Source organism: Cuculus canorus, chromosome Z (assembly GCF_017976375.1).
Source record: "Cuculus canorus isolate bCucCan1 chromosome Z, bCucCan1.pri, whole genome shotgun sequence".
In the NCBI taxonomy this organism is placed as follows: domain Eukaryota; kingdom Metazoa; phylum Chordata; class Aves; order Cuculiformes; family Cuculidae; genus Cuculus; species Cuculus canorus.
In genome coordinates, this window is record NC_071441.1 from 70,580,246 (window position 1) to 70,599,102 (window position 18,857).

The 18,857-nt window shown below is 42.6% G+C and overlaps 1 protein-coding gene and 1 long non-coding RNA gene across 12 annotated transcripts in view; both read right to left on the reverse strand.

The window, feature by feature from the left end:
* CELF4 (CUGBP Elav-like family member 4) overlaps window positions 1-9,643 on the reverse strand; it is a 709,115-nt gene extending 699,472 nt beyond the window's left edge. For 5 of the 11 annotated variants that reach the window (XR_008447745.1, XR_008447744.1, XM_054054195.1 and 2 more), the window contains exon 1: window positions 9,212-9,641. Coding sequence is in view for 9 of the 11 variants with exons in the window: in XM_054054195.1 (XP_053910170.1) it covers window positions 9,212-9,491 (280 nt within the window). In the remaining 2 variants the exon portion in view is untranslated. Of the gene's footprint in view, window positions 1-9,211 lie in introns of all 11 variants that reach the window. The other 6 variants (XM_054054194.1, XM_054054193.1, XM_054054191.1 and 3 more) reach the window with 3 other exon arrangements.
* A 9,008-nt stretch (window positions 9,644-18,651) lies between these two features.
* Window positions 18,652-18,857, reverse strand: part of LOC128850545 (uncharacterized) — an 80,217-nt gene continuing 80,011 nt past the window's right edge. The window contains exon 3 of the long non-coding RNA XR_008447977.1: window positions 18,652-18,785. This is a non-coding gene — a long non-coding RNA (uncharacterized LOC128850545). The remainder of the gene's footprint in view (window positions 18,786-18,857) is intronic.

Here is an 18,857-nt window from a genome sequence, read left to right on the forward strand (position 1 = left end):
AGCCAGCAAAGGTATCTCCTTCACTCCCCCCAGTCCCTCTCTCATGCACCATTTCAAAGAACTGCATCTTTACCTTATCATATTATTAGAATCAATCAATATTATTAATATTACATGTGGATAATTCTGAAAATTCTTCATAATTCTCCTCCCTGCCTGTTAACAGCAGGTACATTATACAGTTTCTGGTTAGATTGGTCAACCAGGCTATCGATAGTTTTAATAAGCAATATCTATGTTGTGACCTTTGCTCACAGAACTGAATCTCTCCTATAGGGCTGTCAGATTCCTTAAAGAAGTATTGATAAGCTCATTACTGTATTGCTACATATAATTTTAGGTCTGATTTTTACTCACCCTCAAGCATCTAGTAACCTAATACTTTTTTTTTTCCTCCTGAAGCATTGGCCCTTTTACAATTGATCAAATAGTGAATTAGAGCATTATAGAGAGGAAACATAATCAGGGGATTTCTACAAGCACACTGTGATATATCTTTTGATCTTCTGACAACCTTCATCCCTCTGGATCCTAGGAAAGAAGCACTGTTTTATAGAGATATTATTAGGCTGATGCTGATGTATACATCTACCTGCAAGAAGCTACCGAATCCGACAAAGATATTTGTGTGCGTTTGCAGTGAGTGATGCATATTATGTGATGTGAATCTATCCTTCGGGACTGAAAAAGAGAGGAACTATGTGCAAATGTAAGTCTGTCTCCTCGATACATGCATGCACATACAGTCTCTATGTATTATATACACAGGCATTTGAATCAGAAACAGTCCAAATATGCAGTCAGATTTCATCAGACCAACTCTGTCTGCAATTCTCCAGTTTTATTCTGTTTGAAGAAGCTTCATGTCCAGAGTTATCTGCCCCGGCACACTGGGAAGTCAGCTCGGTTGCCTCTAAATATTTTGGAGACTCAGGCACAATGTACAAATAAACCAGATATGGATTAATTAATTGTGACTGTATCATTAAATTAGTATAATGAACAAACAGCTATGTATCATATTTAACTCTGCATATAATTTCATGACTAGCCTGTAGAAGTCACCTGCAATTTTCACAAAATAATATGATCTCTGTACTGTCTTTAGAAAGGAATTATTTAGAGACATATATCAGCCTGTCTGTACTGAATGCATGTTTTCATTAATATGCAGGTATGTTAAATGGTTCCATGTGTGTGTGATATATAGACGTGACAGGCACACTTGTACCTCTCAGCACATGCACTTCTCACGTAAAAGTTAATTCTCGGCTGCACCTTTCATCCAAACTGTGTCTTTTTATATTTTCTAGATTTAAATTTACCTCAGCAATGTAAAGGGAAGAGAATAGCCTGCATTACAGGCTATGTCTGCACAGCACCTTGATCTTTCAAACTGCAAGCAACTTTCTTGTGGCAGTTGCTGGCAACTATATATCCCTGGAGGCATCAACATTGCCAACAAATGCATCTATGAAATAGTTAATGTTAAACAACGATTGTCCATGTTCAACAAAGGAGAGAGAAATAAACAGATAAGGGTAAGGTAGATCGAAATCTGCATGCCTCATTGGCTGAGCTGTCGGATATTTCTAATGCATCTGAATGGTTTGTTACTAAGAACCTGTTAAGTATCCTTAAACCTTTGATCTGTAGCCAGTATTAACAAAGGTGACAATTAATTAAAGGAGAGTGCATTGCAATAAAGTTACATCGTGGTCAGTTTATATATACTGTCCAAAGCTGGTTCACAGAAGTCACTGTCAATTAAAGTCTTCTTGGAGTCCAGTTCATTATCAATTTTTCCCCCTTGCCTTGATCAATATTTTTGGCTGCTTCTGCTTGACAAACTTAACACAATGTCTATATCTATATGTCTTGCCATTCATTTACATGGAATAGATGGCTGTATATGATTTATTTTTAGTTACTACGTATGGTCAGGTACTTTAGTTGAGAGGTTTAGAGCTCTCATCCATCTTTATTTTAAGGAGTGACAATAATAAGCCCTCTCTTCCTTCGAGGGGATGTCAGTTGGATATAATGAATGCACATTAAAAGCTGCATTCACCTGTGTGTGCATTCAGGCTGTGGCTCACAGTGACAAAAGCAAACAAATGCAATATCTGTGGTGACATCCTGACTCCAGCCCACAACAAGCAATGCAGCACAGACAAAGTGATTCAATAGATCCTACGATCCCCAAAATGCGACAATACATCTTGAGGACTTACAGGGAGAGATGCCCCTGTAATATATACCCTAGCTCAGTCATTGAAGCGACAGAGCAAGAAAAGCCATAACTTTAACTCACCAAGGTTATTATTTTTCCCTTTTTCCGCTGCAGATTTTAATACATAAGAGTCAGTCTGCCATGACAAACCCCGTCAACAGTCATGCGGGCATCAGTGGAACAGTTAAGTGAGTGAGAAATGTGGCAAGGGTCTGACTTTTGTCAGTTCCTCAGCTTTGTTTTAGTTTTTGTTTCACTTACAGAAGGAAAGATAAGTTAAGGGACAAGCCAGCAAGCCTAGAAGCTGCTAGCATTAGCTGCAAGTGTTGTGGTTTGCTATGTAAATCCACAATCTGGAATTTTAAGAGGAATGAGAAATACTAAGTGCAAGCCTGCACCAGGACCTCCAAATGTGAACCCACCAAAGTGACGGCTAAAATCTCGCTGATTTCTGCCCAGCAAGCAGACAACAGGGCTTCGTTCCCTAAGTAAAGATGATACAGCGTCTTTGTTAAAGATGGGGTTCAGCTTAGCTCACTTAACACCTCACCTGTTTAGGGCAAACTCTTACGGGGAAGAAACCAGGCAGCACTTGATGGACAGGTCATGTTGAGCTTTGCAGCCTCTTGCTTTTATGGAATATTATTGTAAAGCTATAGCTGACACCTACGTGAGTCTTTGGGCATCTGGTGATTTTTTTCTCTATTTTAAATGCAGGTAACTGGCCAAACTGCCTAGATCATCTTCCCCACTTTTTCTCCCTTGGAACCATTACTGCCTGTCGCATAAACCCGCCTCAGTTCACACTTGATTGACGGGAGGGACGGTAACAGCTCCTTTAGTGTCGTTATGGTCTGTCGGGTCAGTGCGGCTGGTATGCACGCGCACAGGGTATGCATGACAAAAAACACCCTGACGTCTTGCTGAAAAATGGGGCTGTGTATTTCCAGCTCTTGAGGCTAGGGGAGGCCCTCCTCAGACATCCAGCCCCTTCTGCCCCTTGCTCTTGACCACCACACATAGAGCCTTCTGCTTGCCCTCCTTGACAGGTGCAATTCACTTTTCAGTTGAGCACAAGACATTTTCTGCAATCTCACTCACTCTTTACCCAGGTAAAATTTCCAGATACTGTGTGACAACTTCCTTCAGAAGACTATTCCATCAGCTGCCTGGCTTTTATTATACTGTGCAATTTGAATCCTCTGCTAAAGAAAGCCCTGTCTGTGACACTGGCCACTGGCCGATACGGGATACAGGACCAGACGAACCACACTTTTCAACCAAGGTGAGAAGGATCCTCAATTTTTTCCCCTACTTCAGTGCTGATGTTCCCGATCTCTTCTGGCTGAATAGAGGGGAAGAAATAAAATAAAACAAAAACAAACTTTCCCTGTTTCCTCTGTTGTATTTCAGAAATGAGTATGTTCCTAATTCACCCTTTAATTAAAACGTTGCTTTGGCCAAGTAAATATTATGAGATTTGGTTGTTGTTGTTTTTTTTTTTTTTCTCCAAGAAAAAAAAAAGAAGTACCTTTTTTTCCTTCCCTAAAATGCCCAAAGGCATCAGTACATGTAGATACTGGGGGGGTGGGGGGGATAATTACAATCCATGAACGTGCAGGAAATACAAGTTTAACCTGGGGAAAGGTAAGAAAAGAAACAAAAGCTTTAGAAATACAAACTTTAATTTCCTTCTTCACTCCGCATTATGTAACTTTAAAACAAACCTGTTCTTGTAAGGATGATTAGTTGATATGGTAGTGGGGCTAGCTGAAGAACAGCTTTCAGTGCAAAACTTAACAGCCAAGCGAGACATCCCAGAAAATTGGAGTTTGTATTGGAAATGCTGACACAACCGTAACAACAGCATCATAACTGGCTGCAGCTGCTTTTAGAAACCAGAATCCATGTCCAGACCCCTTGAAAAAAGAGTTAACATAGAGCCTCCTAATTTATGAAGCAATTTGGACTATCAGTTTGACGTTATCAAAACACATACACGCTCATCTGTAAAGGAAATTATAATGTACAGGGGGTTGCTTTTTTCCTCTCTCTTCCATCAAGCTATCCAATTGCATTTTGATTGTTTTACGGGGTTGTTCTTTAGACCTAAGGCATAAAGCCTCTTCTGTTTTATTCCAGTTTATTTGTGCATTTACCTCCCTAAAACTTGTTTGGTTTACTACCATACTAAATGCTCTATGTGTTGCTTTCAGCCAGGCAAGCCTTATGTTTCAATTATGGAGGAGTTTATTCAGCACCTGTATTGCGTTGTGCTTCTTTTCAACTAAATTTCCATTTCCCAAAGGCTATATGCATGAATGTGTATGCATCCCTTTTTTTCTGTATGTATATACACACACAAATCTATACATTTATACATATATACAAATAAATCATCTTAATTGAGTGCTCATTTTCATTGCACCTTTGAATTTCTGAGATATCTAAAACCTTCATAAACATCCTTAGACTTAACAAGGTTTTAATTTTTCTATCATCTGTCTTTGTAATCAAACAGACAGAATATAATGAATGGAAGCTTTGTTTACCTACCCCTGAGGTGTCTTAAATTTCAAAATTATTTATACTTTTGCAAAAGTAAAGCAGCAAAAGAACTACACTATTCTTTTCATACTGCATTTCGCTAACCGCATTGAATGCTTATTGAGTGAGGTTTGGGTCAGGTAGGAACACCATCCTTACCACAGGACTGCAGTGGTGGATTTCAGGAGGTTTTGGGAGTTTTGTGCTTTTTTCCCCTCCTTAAATAAGGGATGGAACACTGTTGTAGCTCTGGGTCTACGGAAGAGTCTTGCTTTCCCACTGCACACTATCTCCACTCTTTAAGTGCACTCACCAGCGTGTGTTTCAGTAAATCTCAGTTAATTGTGGAATGCTGATCTCTTCTGACTTCCTAAATAGAATATTATGTAGACCTGTGTGTTTTAAATTAAAACACATTCCAGGCCATGGGTACAAGCAAGCTTTGATAGAAAAGGCTGTTAAAACCTATGGGGACAGTCCTATATTTAGATTACATTAATTCATAAATATTATACTAAATACCACTTAAATTGGCCTTAAATGACTTCAAAGATAATGCATTATAATATGGCTGTCCTGAGAGCACTAACCTTTATGTCTCCCAGTAACTCAGCCTTTAAGCATACTCCGCTGCTAGATAAGAAGGGGGGAAGTTATGAATGAAAGGCTTGCTAAATTGTTGAAGTGTGATTAGTTAACTCTGTGTGTGTGTGTGTGTGTGCGCGCGCGCGCGCGTGTGTGTGTGTATGTAAGCGTGTGGGTGGGTCAGCTCAGCCTCAGTAGATTTCTACCCGCGGATCTCAGCACACAGCCTCTTCCCAACCCTAGAGCAAAGTACCACAGCAGGAGCTTGTTCTTGCCCTGTGAAGAGAGAAGTGAGGATGGGGAAAATATGCAGCAGCTACATTTGTGCCATGAAAGCTTGCTTTCTTGGGGATCTGGCAAGCATTTCCCGCCTTCTCACACAAGCTGCTTCCCCCATACCCATTTGTTTCTTTGCATGTCTGCAAGAGAATGGTGCTCCCCTGCTTCTTCCCTGGTACCTGGCCTGGTATTAGCCAGGGTTGATGGTGAGAGAACCTGGAACTTCACTTTCCTTTTGCAATAGTTGTTTTGGGAAGGGGGCATAGTCATGCACTTTGTCTTTAGGTTCTTCATTTTCAATTTCCTCCTGTTATACAGGAGCACCACAATAGTATCTCTTCATAATGTATTCAAGAATATACATACTGTGATTTCATTTCAATGCATTTACACCTGAAATTACTCTGGTTGCTACATTTTTACTTTAACAGAATTTGCGTCTCTTCCCTCCTCCCAACGCAAGCCCACCTTCTCCCCCTCCACACCCAAGGTTTTCTCTCCTTCCACTTAAATAAACTACAGCCCACTATTAACCCTTCAGGGTATACTACTGCCAGAGCTTCACCCCCTGGATTAGGAATGAAATCAACTGCGAGTGATGGATCAATTAATGTATAAGCATTATGCATCACTTGTGGAAAGCATCTCGGGGTTTCGTATTGCCATCCTACCCTCAAGAGCTAAGTTAGGCTATCTTATACAATTCCTCACCTATGCCTGCAAAGCAAAGCCAAAATAAGGAGATCTGAGTGAATACTATGCTTCATATGACTACATTTAGAGAAGGGAAAAGAAAAATCATAGATTAAAAAAGAAATAAAATTAAATAAAATAGTTAAAAGAGTCAAACACAATCACCATCCTTCAAAGCCCCATCATGCTTTTTGACTTAATAGTAATTAATCACTACTGGCAAGAAAGTAATTTTTTTCCAGGTAGCCAGAGGCACATTTTTATCAGGATTAGCTAATAAATCAGCGGCATCGCTAGAAAGGAGTTCAAACTCTTCTTGGATGTACTAAATAAAACTGATCTCTGAAACGCTGGCAACTCGGTGTCTATTGAAGCTTCACTCAAACCCTAGCTTGCGAAATAACAATCATCATCATAATTTTTCCTTCCAAAGTCTAAAACTTCTACGAGGTTAAAAATGACTATTTCTTTCAAGATGAACTCATGTAATTTTGTTTGATGAGGTGACAAGATTTCCCACCTGGCTTTTTTCCTAGGTTGCAGCTTTAGAACATAAATGAAGGGAAATGAAGTTAGTATCTTGCTTAATTCAAGAATATGTGTTAAACACATCCAAGCAAGATAAATGATCCCTCTCTCTCTCCCTCCCTCCCTCCCCGCCTTCCTGAGTTTGTCTCTGAATACAGGCATAGAGTAAAAGCAAACCTCAATCAAAAGAGGAAGAATTCACATCTGTGAAACAGAAATTAAAGTTACTGTATAAACTGATTAATTAATGTTTTAAGATAGAATGTAACGATATAATAAAATGTCATCAATAAATCAAAATAACCACCCTCCACCACAAAAATCTTCTATCGAGGTGTTAACTCAAAGGTTTCCTCTATACTATATTGGGTGACTCTCTTCAGTGTAGCTTTTACTGTTGCTATTTTTATTTTATAGAAACCTTAGATAATTTTTGCAAACACATGCATGCACACACGAGCTCAGTGGCTACTCTCACTACACCTCATCTATTAGACAGAACCTCCCAGGACCTTTCTTCTCTGTGCTTCTTACTATTGTCTTTATGGTTATGATTAATAATTATACGGATGTCATGTTTAAATGATGCCCATCAGACCTCGATGTGGCTTCTAGGAAGCTAGTCTGAAAAGAAAGCAAGGCTCGGAAGGGCTACACCGATCGTTGTAAATATGAAAAGGGTGTTTGGAGCGACCGGCAAGGAAGGAAGGAAGAAATATACTCTAACTTGGGCTGACTGCCCGGTCCCTGAGCCCTGAACATTTTCCCTAGCCTACACAAAACTAGTACTTTGCACTGTCAGAGGATATTTTCATTCGCATTTCCTGAGGATGGAAGAGAGGAGGGGAGTGAGTGGGAAGCGGGAAGAGATGCCTGCTGAACATGCTGTTAAGTTTAAGATTTACAACTCGCCAAGGCATCTGGAAAGCTGGGAAGCCCGTAATGCCATTATCAGTGACTCTGCCCGCTAAGAGTCCACCAGGCTGGAGTAGACACTGCTACTGAACCTCTCCTGTAACAGATGCAACTTCCACTCCCCTCACAGTCCCCTGCAAAACCCTTTCTCCTCCTGCACTAGATCTGGAGTCACACCCCAATCACTTCTGACCTGATCTTTTCCTTTTTCTCTCTCTCTCTATATATATATTAATAACTATACATCTAATGAAAAAAACCCACACAGTCACACATATTACAGAACCTGAGTTAATAAAGTGGTTCACTTTGCTCCTGGATCTCTCCTGCTCCTAAGCAAGGCTACCATGCAAATTATGAACTTCTTCTATACGAGTCCTACTTTCCTACCCAAGGATCCTAACATCTCTGCCTCGCTATACACACCCTCCCCCACCCCCAAAATGTAGCATCATCTAATCTGAAATGCACCTCCAGAGAGCCTAAGCTAAGCAGGGAAAGGAGCGGACAGAGTTGGAGTGAGTGAGGCATTGCACAGGGAGTATGTCTCTGCTGCCTTTAAAGAAAATCTAAAAAGTTCCCAGGATGGACTTTGGGCACATTAAAGTAGTGCTTGGAATATGCCTGCTTGGAGACTTTTCCTCTCTGGAACTAAACTGCCACCCATCCCTCCTGGCTTGCCCTCTCCAACACACACTCATGTTGTGATTTTGTACATCCGTCCCCCGCCCCGCTTTAGACAGGCTTTTTTTTTTTATTGTTGTTTATGTCCCTGTTCCCACGCTGAACAAAATAAAAATAAAATACTCTCCCTGAGCAACTCAATCTCCTCTGCCTCTGGCTGTGGAGTAGACTACAAATAATAATTGTAGCAGCGGTAAAAAATTAAAAAATAAGGAGGGGGGGGAAGGAAAGGAAAAGAAAAGGTACCGTTGCCAGATACACAACAGTTGTAAAATAGGAGCTCCCCGTCTCCGCGCAAACACACGGACAGACGCACGGACACACATATACCCCTGGGTGGAAAATGTGTTGCTCCCGAAGGGAGCGAGGAGCCCTTTCCCCCTTTTCAGCACCACGGCGTGCGGACAGCTGCCTGCCCGCCCGCTCCGCCGCCCGCCCGAACGCCCCGGCGTTCGCGAGTGCCTGCGCCTCACCCCCCAAAAAAGCGGGGAAAGAGACAAAAATACTAATAAATAAGCCAAACCGAGCTGACTCCCTTCCTTGCCTCTTTCTCTTCTCTTTCCTGGAGGGTCTATTATTTATTTCCCTGCCCCCCCAGCCTGTCGCCTCCGCCCCCGGGCCAGCCAAAAAAAATGAAATAAAATGAAATGAAATCGAAAGGAAAGAGAGAAAGAGAGACCCAGAGAGGGAGCGGGAGCTTGCCTTCCTCTCCCGATCTCTCCCGGGAAAGTTCAGGAGGTAACTCACCTTTGTGCATGCCAGTGAACCTGTCCTTCAGCACCGTCAGTTCATAGATCTTCCCGAACTCCTCGAAGAGCGGTTTGAGGTCTTTCTCGTCCAGGTTACGGGGGATCTGCCCAATAAAGAGCTTAATGGCATCGTGGTCCTTCATTGGGATGGTGGATGGGTTTCCGGGACTATGGTTTAATCCGTTCATATGCCCGTTGGTGCTGGGGTTGCTGTGATTGCTACTCAGGCTGGTATTGTCTGGTTGTCCGTTTGCTAACGTGGCCATCTTTATATACATAGAGAAAATCTTCTTTCCTTTTTTTCCCCCTCTTCTTTTCTCTCTCCCTCCCTCTCTCCCTCTCTCTCTCTCTCCCTCTCTCTCGCTCTCTCGCTCCCTCTCCCTCTTTCACACACACACACACACACACACACTCTCACACACACACTCTCCTCCCTCTCCGTGTCTCTCTCTCTCTCTCTCTCTCTCTGGGTCTGATCTGATTTTTTTTTTTTTTTTTTTTTTTTTTTTTACATTGAAGATCTGTGTCCTTTCCGTTTAAACAGGCTGGATCGGTTCAAATTCCCAGCCAGACTAGGGGGTGGGGTGTGAGTGTGTGGATGTGTGTGTGTGCGGGGAAGGGAGGCTGGGGGTGGGGGATTGCTTTTGCCTCTACTCTGGCTAAACCCCCTCCTCCCATCCAACCACCCCCCTGTCTGTCTGCCCGGGAGAAGCTTAATGGTATCTTCCAACACAGCCCCTGGCTATAAATAGCACTAGGCGCATGGCTCTTTGAGAGACAGTCAATTTCTATTGTGCCAAGTGAGCAAAGGGGAACGGTTGCGTTTTTAGGACCAATGATGATGATTTTTTTTTTTTTCCTTTTCCTTTGCAAGCCCTCCGATCAATCGCTGTCTTTATAATTTCAGTGATCATCGGGAAATCTGCCTTTTTATTTGAACGGGGGAAAAAAACAAACCCAAGGTGTTCTGACTTCTTCCTATTATGACGATGTGTCTTTATTTATTATTTACTCTTATTATGATTTCGCAATTGATAATAAAAGCAGTTCAGATATGGACGAATCCTCGGGCTCAGAGGTTGCTTTTTCTGTTGTTGTTGTGGTTGTGATGTTACAAGCTCTCTACTATATATGTTCTTGTTGCATTAAAAAAAAATGCATGCTCTTTAAGCTTTTTTAAAAAAATTATGCTGATGATGATGACATCAAGCTAGGAAAGGTGCAAACTGTATTATCGTAGCTCATTGAAGGCAGACAAAAAATATTGAGATGACTATTGTTAATTTTCATGCTTCTGATATTTATTTTACGTACAATCAGTGCGGGCGTTATGTCCTGTGCTAGCTGTCTGCTGGGGGGGGGTGTGTATTGGAAAGGGATTGATTAGATAAGATTTTCTTGCCCGACTTCCAAGCCATCAGGATATTCTGTCTCTCTCTGATGGAAACATAAATCGTATTTTGTAGTCGTCAGGGATCGGGACTTGCTTGTCCGAACAATGCTCTCTAGACAAAGTGTACTATATGGTGGAAATGAAATCAGCTCTCCTTCATCTCATCTGGGGGGGGGTGGGGGGGGGGTTTGGCTTAAGGGCACAACTACTCCTTGTCCCTCAAATTATAATAATAACAGTAATCCGGACAGTAACAAAACGAGGCTCTGCATGTGCCGAGAGCAATTTTTCTTTCTCCTTTCCCCCGGGTTCCCGGGGATGAAGCTCGGAGAAACCCCAGCGGGCGAGCTCGGAGCATCTCGCGAGTTACCTGGCTCGAACCCCCACCTAGACCTGCAGCCCCCCGAGTGCCTCCCTTCCCCCGGGGCTCCCGCAGCCCGGCGGGGGCTCCCGGCTATTGTTGGCGGCGCCGCCGGCTGCTCCCGGGAGGCAGCGGCTGCGAGCGGGACCCCCCCGGCCCCGGAGCACGTGTGGCTGCCAACGGAAGGGGCAGCCTCGGAGGAGGGAGGGGGATCAGTTTAAATTTGCAGAGTCCCTGCCTGCTTTATTGACCGGAATTTATTTTTATTTCTGTTTAGGAAAAAAAAAAAAAAAAAAAGAAAAAGAAAAAAAACCAAACAACCAAAACCAAAAAAAAAAAAAAAATAAACAAAAACCCACAACAAATTTGTAGCAGTTTTCACTTTATTTCCTTTTTTTTTTTTGTCCTAACAGTGCAGCAGCAAAGCAGTGTCCTGCCCCAGCTCCCTTAAAAATATTTTTTAAAGCACTATACATCTATAAAGATATATCTAAAAGGGTGTTTTATATATACATATATATATCTATTTAAAAACCGACCCAATGCAGGTGGCTCAGCTATTGCAACTGCTCCTGGGAGTGCCGGTCCTCCCGCGCCTTCAACGAGCGCCCCTGCCCGGAGAGGAGAGCGAAGGGGCTCGATCCTGGAGGGAGAAGGGGGGGGGGGTGGGACTTCGCCCCCCTCCCCCGGGCGACAGACAGTACCGGAGATCTGCTGGGAAGGGATGAGACCCATCCGCTTCTTCCCTTCCCCTTCTTCCTTTCCCCCTGATCCCGCATCTGGGGGCGACACCCCATCCCTTGCCCCCCCCCCCCCCGGCAGCCTCCGCTGCCTTTTCGGGCTCTTGGAGCATCTCCGGCCGCTCATGGGGAGGCAGCTGCCGTCAGACGGCTGACGCCGCGCTGGTGGAAAGCACCGCGCATTGTCTGACCGGGAATGCTATTTATTGGGGTCTAAGGTGGGGAATCTGTCCGTCTACCCTTTCCAGCCACACGCTTGCAACGTTTAAAGTCTAAAGAGGCAGAGATCTGACAGCCCGGGAGCTTCGAGGAGGGTAAAACCCTCAAGACAGCCCATCTCCCGAATTCCCAGCCCCGTGACTCACCTGCTTTCAAATCCTGCTTTGTGCCTCGGAGTGTGATAAAAGAATGACAACAACAACAAAACCCGCACGAAACAAAATCTTCCAGCAACCCCCCCCCCCCCCCCCCCCCTTCCCCCCGAGCCAGGACATTAAAAATCTTAATATCCGCTCTTTCTGAACCTTAAAACCAGACCCTTGATAGAGCGGGGAGACTCACTGAGATAAGATTTGTCAAATGTTGCTTTTTTTTTTTTTTTTTTTTTTTAAGGAGGGAATATCCACTATAGTGAAAAGTAAAACAGCATCCCAGCACTGATCCATCCCGGAGATAGCTTTGTTAACACCTTGTCCATGAGCAGGCCACTCTGCCTGCAATCAAGGCTTATCCCAAATGAAAGCCAATTAAAAAGAACAGGGCAGTGAAAACAGTCGCTTTGTTGCTCAGCAAGGGTGTCCCTTTTATAAGAAGATATATTTTTTAAAACTTTGAGCTGGTCCACGCCCTGCTTTCGCAGAACGGTAAGTATAGTCATTTAGAAATGGATGCTGTTCAAGTACAGCCCCCTGGTGCACAGGCACAGCTGCGAGGGGTGGCAGGATGGAACAATACGGACACAAACACTGCTACAAGGGCTCTGAGATGAACACAGCTGCTGCTGTGGATGGAAATAAGCTATACCCCATAAGCACCTTTACACATGTACAAGGGGCTGTACTGGATTTTAAACAGATACGGGCAAAGGAGGAGTGAAATCATTATCTATAAACCAGCCTTTGCTGAACTGTTCCCAAGTGAGGAATGTTCCCAGTGTCATCACAGTGGGTCCAGTTCAGCAACCCGTAAGCAGGAGAGTCACCAGGAATTTTGTCAGAGTACGGTCTTTTGTAACAGGCTTCAGCGTCTCACAAGGAGTAAAAATTATTTGCCTGTTTAAAACCAAAATAGAGAGCTTTAAGTTTTTTTTCCTTTTTTTTTTTCTTTCCCCATGTGTCTATTTGCAGGGAAAAAAAAAAAAATAAAAATAGCTGCCCCCTTCTAAGCCCATTTAGAGCCCCATTTGCTCCATCTCCTCACTCTGGTTATTGTCTTTTTTTTGGGGGGAACAAGAACACTATTTATTTGGGGGTTAGATTACGGGCAATTTTCATCTCCTCAAAAGAAATACTGCCCTGAATCAACACAGCTGGAAAAATGCACTGGCACTGGTAGGCAAGGAGCAGGGAGATGCTGCGGGACCAGCCACAGGTACACACACACCTCGTGTAAGAAAGTGTTTGCAGCACCAGGCTTTGGCTTTTAATGTGCCTTTCAAAGGGTTTGATTGATTGCTGTTAATCCTGTGAACAACTTCGGTGTTGTTAACAGGGATGCTCGCATTAGTAAAGGTACTTCCATTAGTATGCTCCTCGTCCCCATGACGTCAATAGACAGTTTTCCAATGACTTCCAGGAGGGCTGGATCAGGCCCTTGCTAGCAGCAATTTTTTAATGAACACCGTTTTGTGCAGGGAAAGGGGGCACAGTGATACATCAGTCCTGAATATCTCCGTTCTCCAGGAAACGGGTAAGTAAAGAAGAAAGGCAGGAACAGGCCGAAAGGTTGCTGGAGGGGGATTCTTCTCCTGAACTTCAAAACCCTAGACCCACAGCACACAGAATCAGCATTCACCGACTTATACACAATAAATTACAGGCGACTTCTGTTCCAAATAAATAAACAATATGAGTGAATTTTATCTTTAAATAAGTAAAATAAAATGCAGGTAAATTTTGTTCATGATAAATAAGCCAGTATGTGTGAATTTTGGGGTTTTTTTTAATAGCAATTTATCCTTCTTTAGATGTGCATACCCAAATCAGCCCATAGATTCCCAAATTCTCTGCTCTGTTTTTTTACTGAGATTTTCCCCCCAAAAACGTCGGATTGTTAATAGCAATAAACCCCATGTTCTAACCCCAATTCAAAAATGCATCTTTCAGCTACTATTAAAGGGCCCAATCCTGCCGAGTCCTCTAACTCAACTGGGATCGTTTACTTCAGCTCGTAAGTCTTTCTAGAGAGGGCTGACAGAATCAGGGCCTATTCGTTACATAATCAAATAAAATAATAGAGAGCTGCATGTGGGCCTCTAGCACATCTAACGGAAGGAGAGGCACCATCATGTGCTAAACTTCATGTGAGAACCTTAGCATCAGGGTATGAGCCCCATCCTGAAAACCTTTATCTGCATTGTTGTTAATCAGTCCGCTGTGGTCAGAGGGATTATTCATCTGAGGAAGGATTACTCATATGAACATTTGCAAGATTGGTCCCTGAATTAATGCATGAATCAGTGTGGGTTTGGTTTTTTCTTCTTCTTTTTCTTCTCCTTTCCTTTTTTTTTTTTCTTTCCTCTGCCTTAGTTAGAATCAAGAAGGTTGATTGAGGAGAGAAATGAAAAACTGTCTGCATCCAAAGGAGCTTAGTATGGGATTGTAGTCAATGCAGGCAACAAAAGGTATCAGTATAATAAAAAGGGAGCTTTGTTTATGGAGGCCTTTTGTTATTAAAGTAGCACTGGTGAGTTGCAGGTAGTAAAGTGAAGGCTGCAGAAAACCTGAGGGTTAACAGGGGACAGAAAAACAGAAGAAAGCTTATATTCGTGTATTTGCAGGTGTTTAGACACAGGATTTGTGCAGACACATACATACACATCATTACACTCCATCCGATGTATCCTGCTATTTAAACAGAACTCTCCAGAATATTCCTATTACCGATGCTGTGAACACCGTAAACATGTTGTATTAATCCTTTGAAAAGAATATAAACTTTATTATCTCCGCATCCTTTTTCATAATATTTATGTACCTGTACATAATGAGTAATGAAAGCAGGCAACGTTGTATTGTAAGGACAATAATGCTTCATGTTAATATGATCCTTTTCATCATCAAATCACCGTGCAATCATTAACAAATTAATGCACACAGCGCCCCTGTGAGGAAGGGAGATTTCAGTTTAATAGGATCTGGTAGCACCACCAATTGCAACGAGTCCTTGAGATTTCCTATAATAAAAACCTGTTCAGCTTTGATAAACTGCACGTTTTCGCTGAACTTCTTTAAGCTGGATGCCTGCATTCAGTTCAAATTCTTTAATTATTTCTGGAAAATTTCAGCCAGGAGTACTCGTCCCTGAGAACAACCCAGAGGAGAGCTGGGCTGGTTTGAACTACTTCGAATGAGATGCTTTGTAAAGCTTTCCTGTCCCTATGCTTTCCAGCATGACACTAAGAGCTGACAGGAGGTGAAGCTCTTTCTCAAGTCTCTTTGCTATCTTGGGGAAAATCTGCTCCAAAGTGGCCAATTAAAAGCCTTGGGAAAAAGGCAGTTCTCACATGTTCACCAGAGATGCAGATTTCCAAAACCTGATTCCCCAGTGACTCAGCTCTCACTGGATATGCTCCAGCAGAGACAAGAGTTATTCCCGTCATTGCAGCACTGGTTTGGGACAGGCCAGGAAAAATTGGGTTCTGGATAACTGAGAGAAACACAGGGACTCTGTCTCCCCTGTGTTTTGTGCGACTGACAGGGATATCCAACAGTGCAACTAGAGCAGAAACTAAGAAAAGACAACTCAGGTGAAAAGTGGGAAGGTAAAGGAGGTTGGGATGGATTGAGAAGAGACACAAATGGGAAACAGACTGGGGTTAACATTCATAGGTAGCGTCTGTACTAGTAAACAAACCAGGTCCAGAGCATAGGTTTAAAACATTGATTAATTGCATTAAATATAGCACCGTCTTTGGCTTGGGTTTGGCCCATGTCAGCCTCCCATCTGGGTGCAAGTTCGGAGGTCACCAGAGACCAGCGGGGTGCTTCCAATAGGCACTATAGACAAGGATATCTTGTTTTTTGGGAAAAGAGTTTAGCCATATGGGTGTGTGATGTTATGCCATTTGGACCCAGGGTTAAAGAATTCTCCAGTTATTTTTTTGCATTGACCCATTTAGCCACGGAGAGCTTGGGAGGAAAGGTTGTGCTGAGATGCAGCAGTCTGCTTCTCAGGAGGGAGTAGCTGAGAAAATGGAGAGAAATGGGAGGGGTGATAAATCTAATGGGAAATTGCCTGTGGTAGAATAACAGGGAAAAGGAAGGGATTGATATACCGAATGCAATGTAAGAAAACATTGGAAAATAAACTGTGGAAAACCATAGAGGATCTGAGAGCTTGTAGGGCCAGTGCACTCAGGAACAGGGCACTGGAAAGCTAAGGCAGGAAAAAGAGACAGATTGAGAAAGACCAAAAAATGAAACTGAGTATCGGACTGGAACTGGGAAGGGGAATGCAAAGTGAGAAAGGGTAGATCTGAGGCAAATTAAAAGCACAAGAGGTCTTGCCTGGAGGAGAATATTTACCTCGCAAAGCCCACTCTCCTGTGTGCTTGAGATGGGAGGCAGAATCACCCGGTCCTCTGCAGTCAACAAACGGCACTGCACATGCCATCCACTCTGTGAGTGATCATGTAATTAAAGAAGGAATTAGAATGCAACTGTACAACAAAGAAAAATCCAGGTTGTGCACGTAACCTCAATTCTGGGGGCTCTTAATATTTAAGTGCTTGTCTTTGCAACCAGAATAATTTCCTTTTAATTAGGGCTTGTGTGTCTGGTTCTGCGTGTGTGTGTGTGTGTGTGCTTGCATATATGCATGTGCATATGTGTATGTGCATATGTGTATGTGTCCACAATTATATTTATTAATTAAGATGATATATGTGAGGCAAATAGCTGTAAGGAAAAAAAAATAACTGTTTAATTCCAATTTTCCTTTTTTTCTTTTTTTTTTTTTTAATTTTTTTTTCTATCTGCTGTTTGAGATTTGGGGGAATTCGATGTAATTTAGGTTAAGGATGGATTTTAAGCCATTTTTGGAGTGTTGTCCTTCCAGAACTGTGGATAAAGTCAGTGCCTGTTCTTGAAAACCAGGCCTAATTCTGAAAAGGCCTTTAAGCAGTTAATTCATATTTGAGCACCCAGCTGCTTGCTGAACTTTAGAGAGAACCAAGCAGGGAGATTAGGTGTGTGACGTTAGCATCCAGTCAGTGGTCACTTTTCAAGCAGGGCTTTACAGCCTCAGGGGAACAATGATAAAGTCAGTACTCAGATTTAGAACATGCTGATACCCCATGGCATGTTTTACTTCTGAAGCTATGCCTAGTCGCACTTTGAACAATGTAGTTGTAGGCACAGTCTCAGTATTGGATTTGTTTGCATGAATTAACACTTCTTTTACAAAACCCATTCTTGCTCCTATTTTATTCTCCAAGCAGCAGGAGGGAACGTCAGTCAGGGTCCAGCACCAATGCCGCTGTTTTCAGGTACTTCATTCTAATGCAGATGTATGGCAGATGACCAAGTGTGGACAGTGTGTGTGTGTGTGTGTGTGTGTGTGTGTGTGGAGGAGGCTGTGCACACGTGAGTGTGTGTTTCCACACTTGCACGTGTATGGAAATACTGTAGACAGAGAAAGAGGGTACTCTATGGCCACAGGTGTAAAAATGGTCCTCATCAGCTTTCTGCTAGAATTTTGTGATACCCTTAAAGATTTTTTTTCTTACTTTCTATTACCTTTCTCCACCTGTCTGTCCCTCTGCCTGTTTCACTGTCTCTCTGTCTATCTTTCTACAAATCTATCAGTTCTTTGCTGTCTAAGAGACTATATCTCTACCTGCATTATTTGTTACTGGAGTTGCAAATATGCTCAGTTTTCTTAATGGTCAATTTTCTAAATCCATCCTAGAGTTTATGAATGCAATAAACTTTAAATCTCATCTTATACCTTTTTAGACTTATATTTCTTATTATTTTTGTCTGCTTCTGTTCAGGGTAGTAAATCACCTGTACCAGGGGCTGCCTTCTAAAGGCCAGAAATGTAAATGGTAGCAGTAAAGGAAATAAACAAGGATATAGAAACTATCCAGGGCTTCAACAGCAAAGGGAGAGACTACTCATGGTTTTAGTTAACTCTTTAGCAAACCCGCATAATTTAGCTTATGGAACAAATACAACAGATCGTCTGGCTGCTATGTATGCCCACAAATGTGTATTCTTTAGGAAAGCGTAGGGTCTTGGTCGCTTCAAAATTACTTTTCCACCTTTTCCACCTGGGAGCTGTTTTTGTAATATAATGGAAGTATGAAGGGTTTTGATCTCTTCTGTGTAGGTTCGATTCCTACTTTTCTAAAATATGATGGGGTGGTAGGAAATGAGAGGGCTGGTATACCTCTATGTTCACTTTATCATAGTGATCCTTTGTGTTCAGGCACATTTCCGGGGGGCTCTTAGATAAGGGGGGAGGCCTGCGTAGCAAATTGGTATGCTGGTGTGTCATAGGCATAGGGCTAGTGTTAGTGGCAGGAAGTTTTTTCAGAGGAGATGTATGAGCTGGTCGTAGTGGAATCGTGGGTAAGAGGCGCGTACTCATAGGAAGGTAAAGGATAGTAGTAAGGTTTTTATGGCAAGGATGTTCTGGGCCTGAAATTAGAACACAGAATTTTTAATCTTTTTGTACTTTCTGCATATATCCATTTTGTTTAGGAGTTCTAGTTACCTCTGTAGTTGATGCTGAATGATAGGTATTACCGAGGTCTCTTCGTCCCTCCAGACCTCTAGCTGAAAGGGAAATGGTAGACTTCAATTCAGAAAGCAGAATTACTAGATCTCTAGGAGGCAGCAGATGAGAAAAATGCCTAGAGAAGGTCAAAAGAGGGACTGAAGGATGGGCAGAGAGAGAAATTCAGAGGAAATGCAGAGGTGGGAAG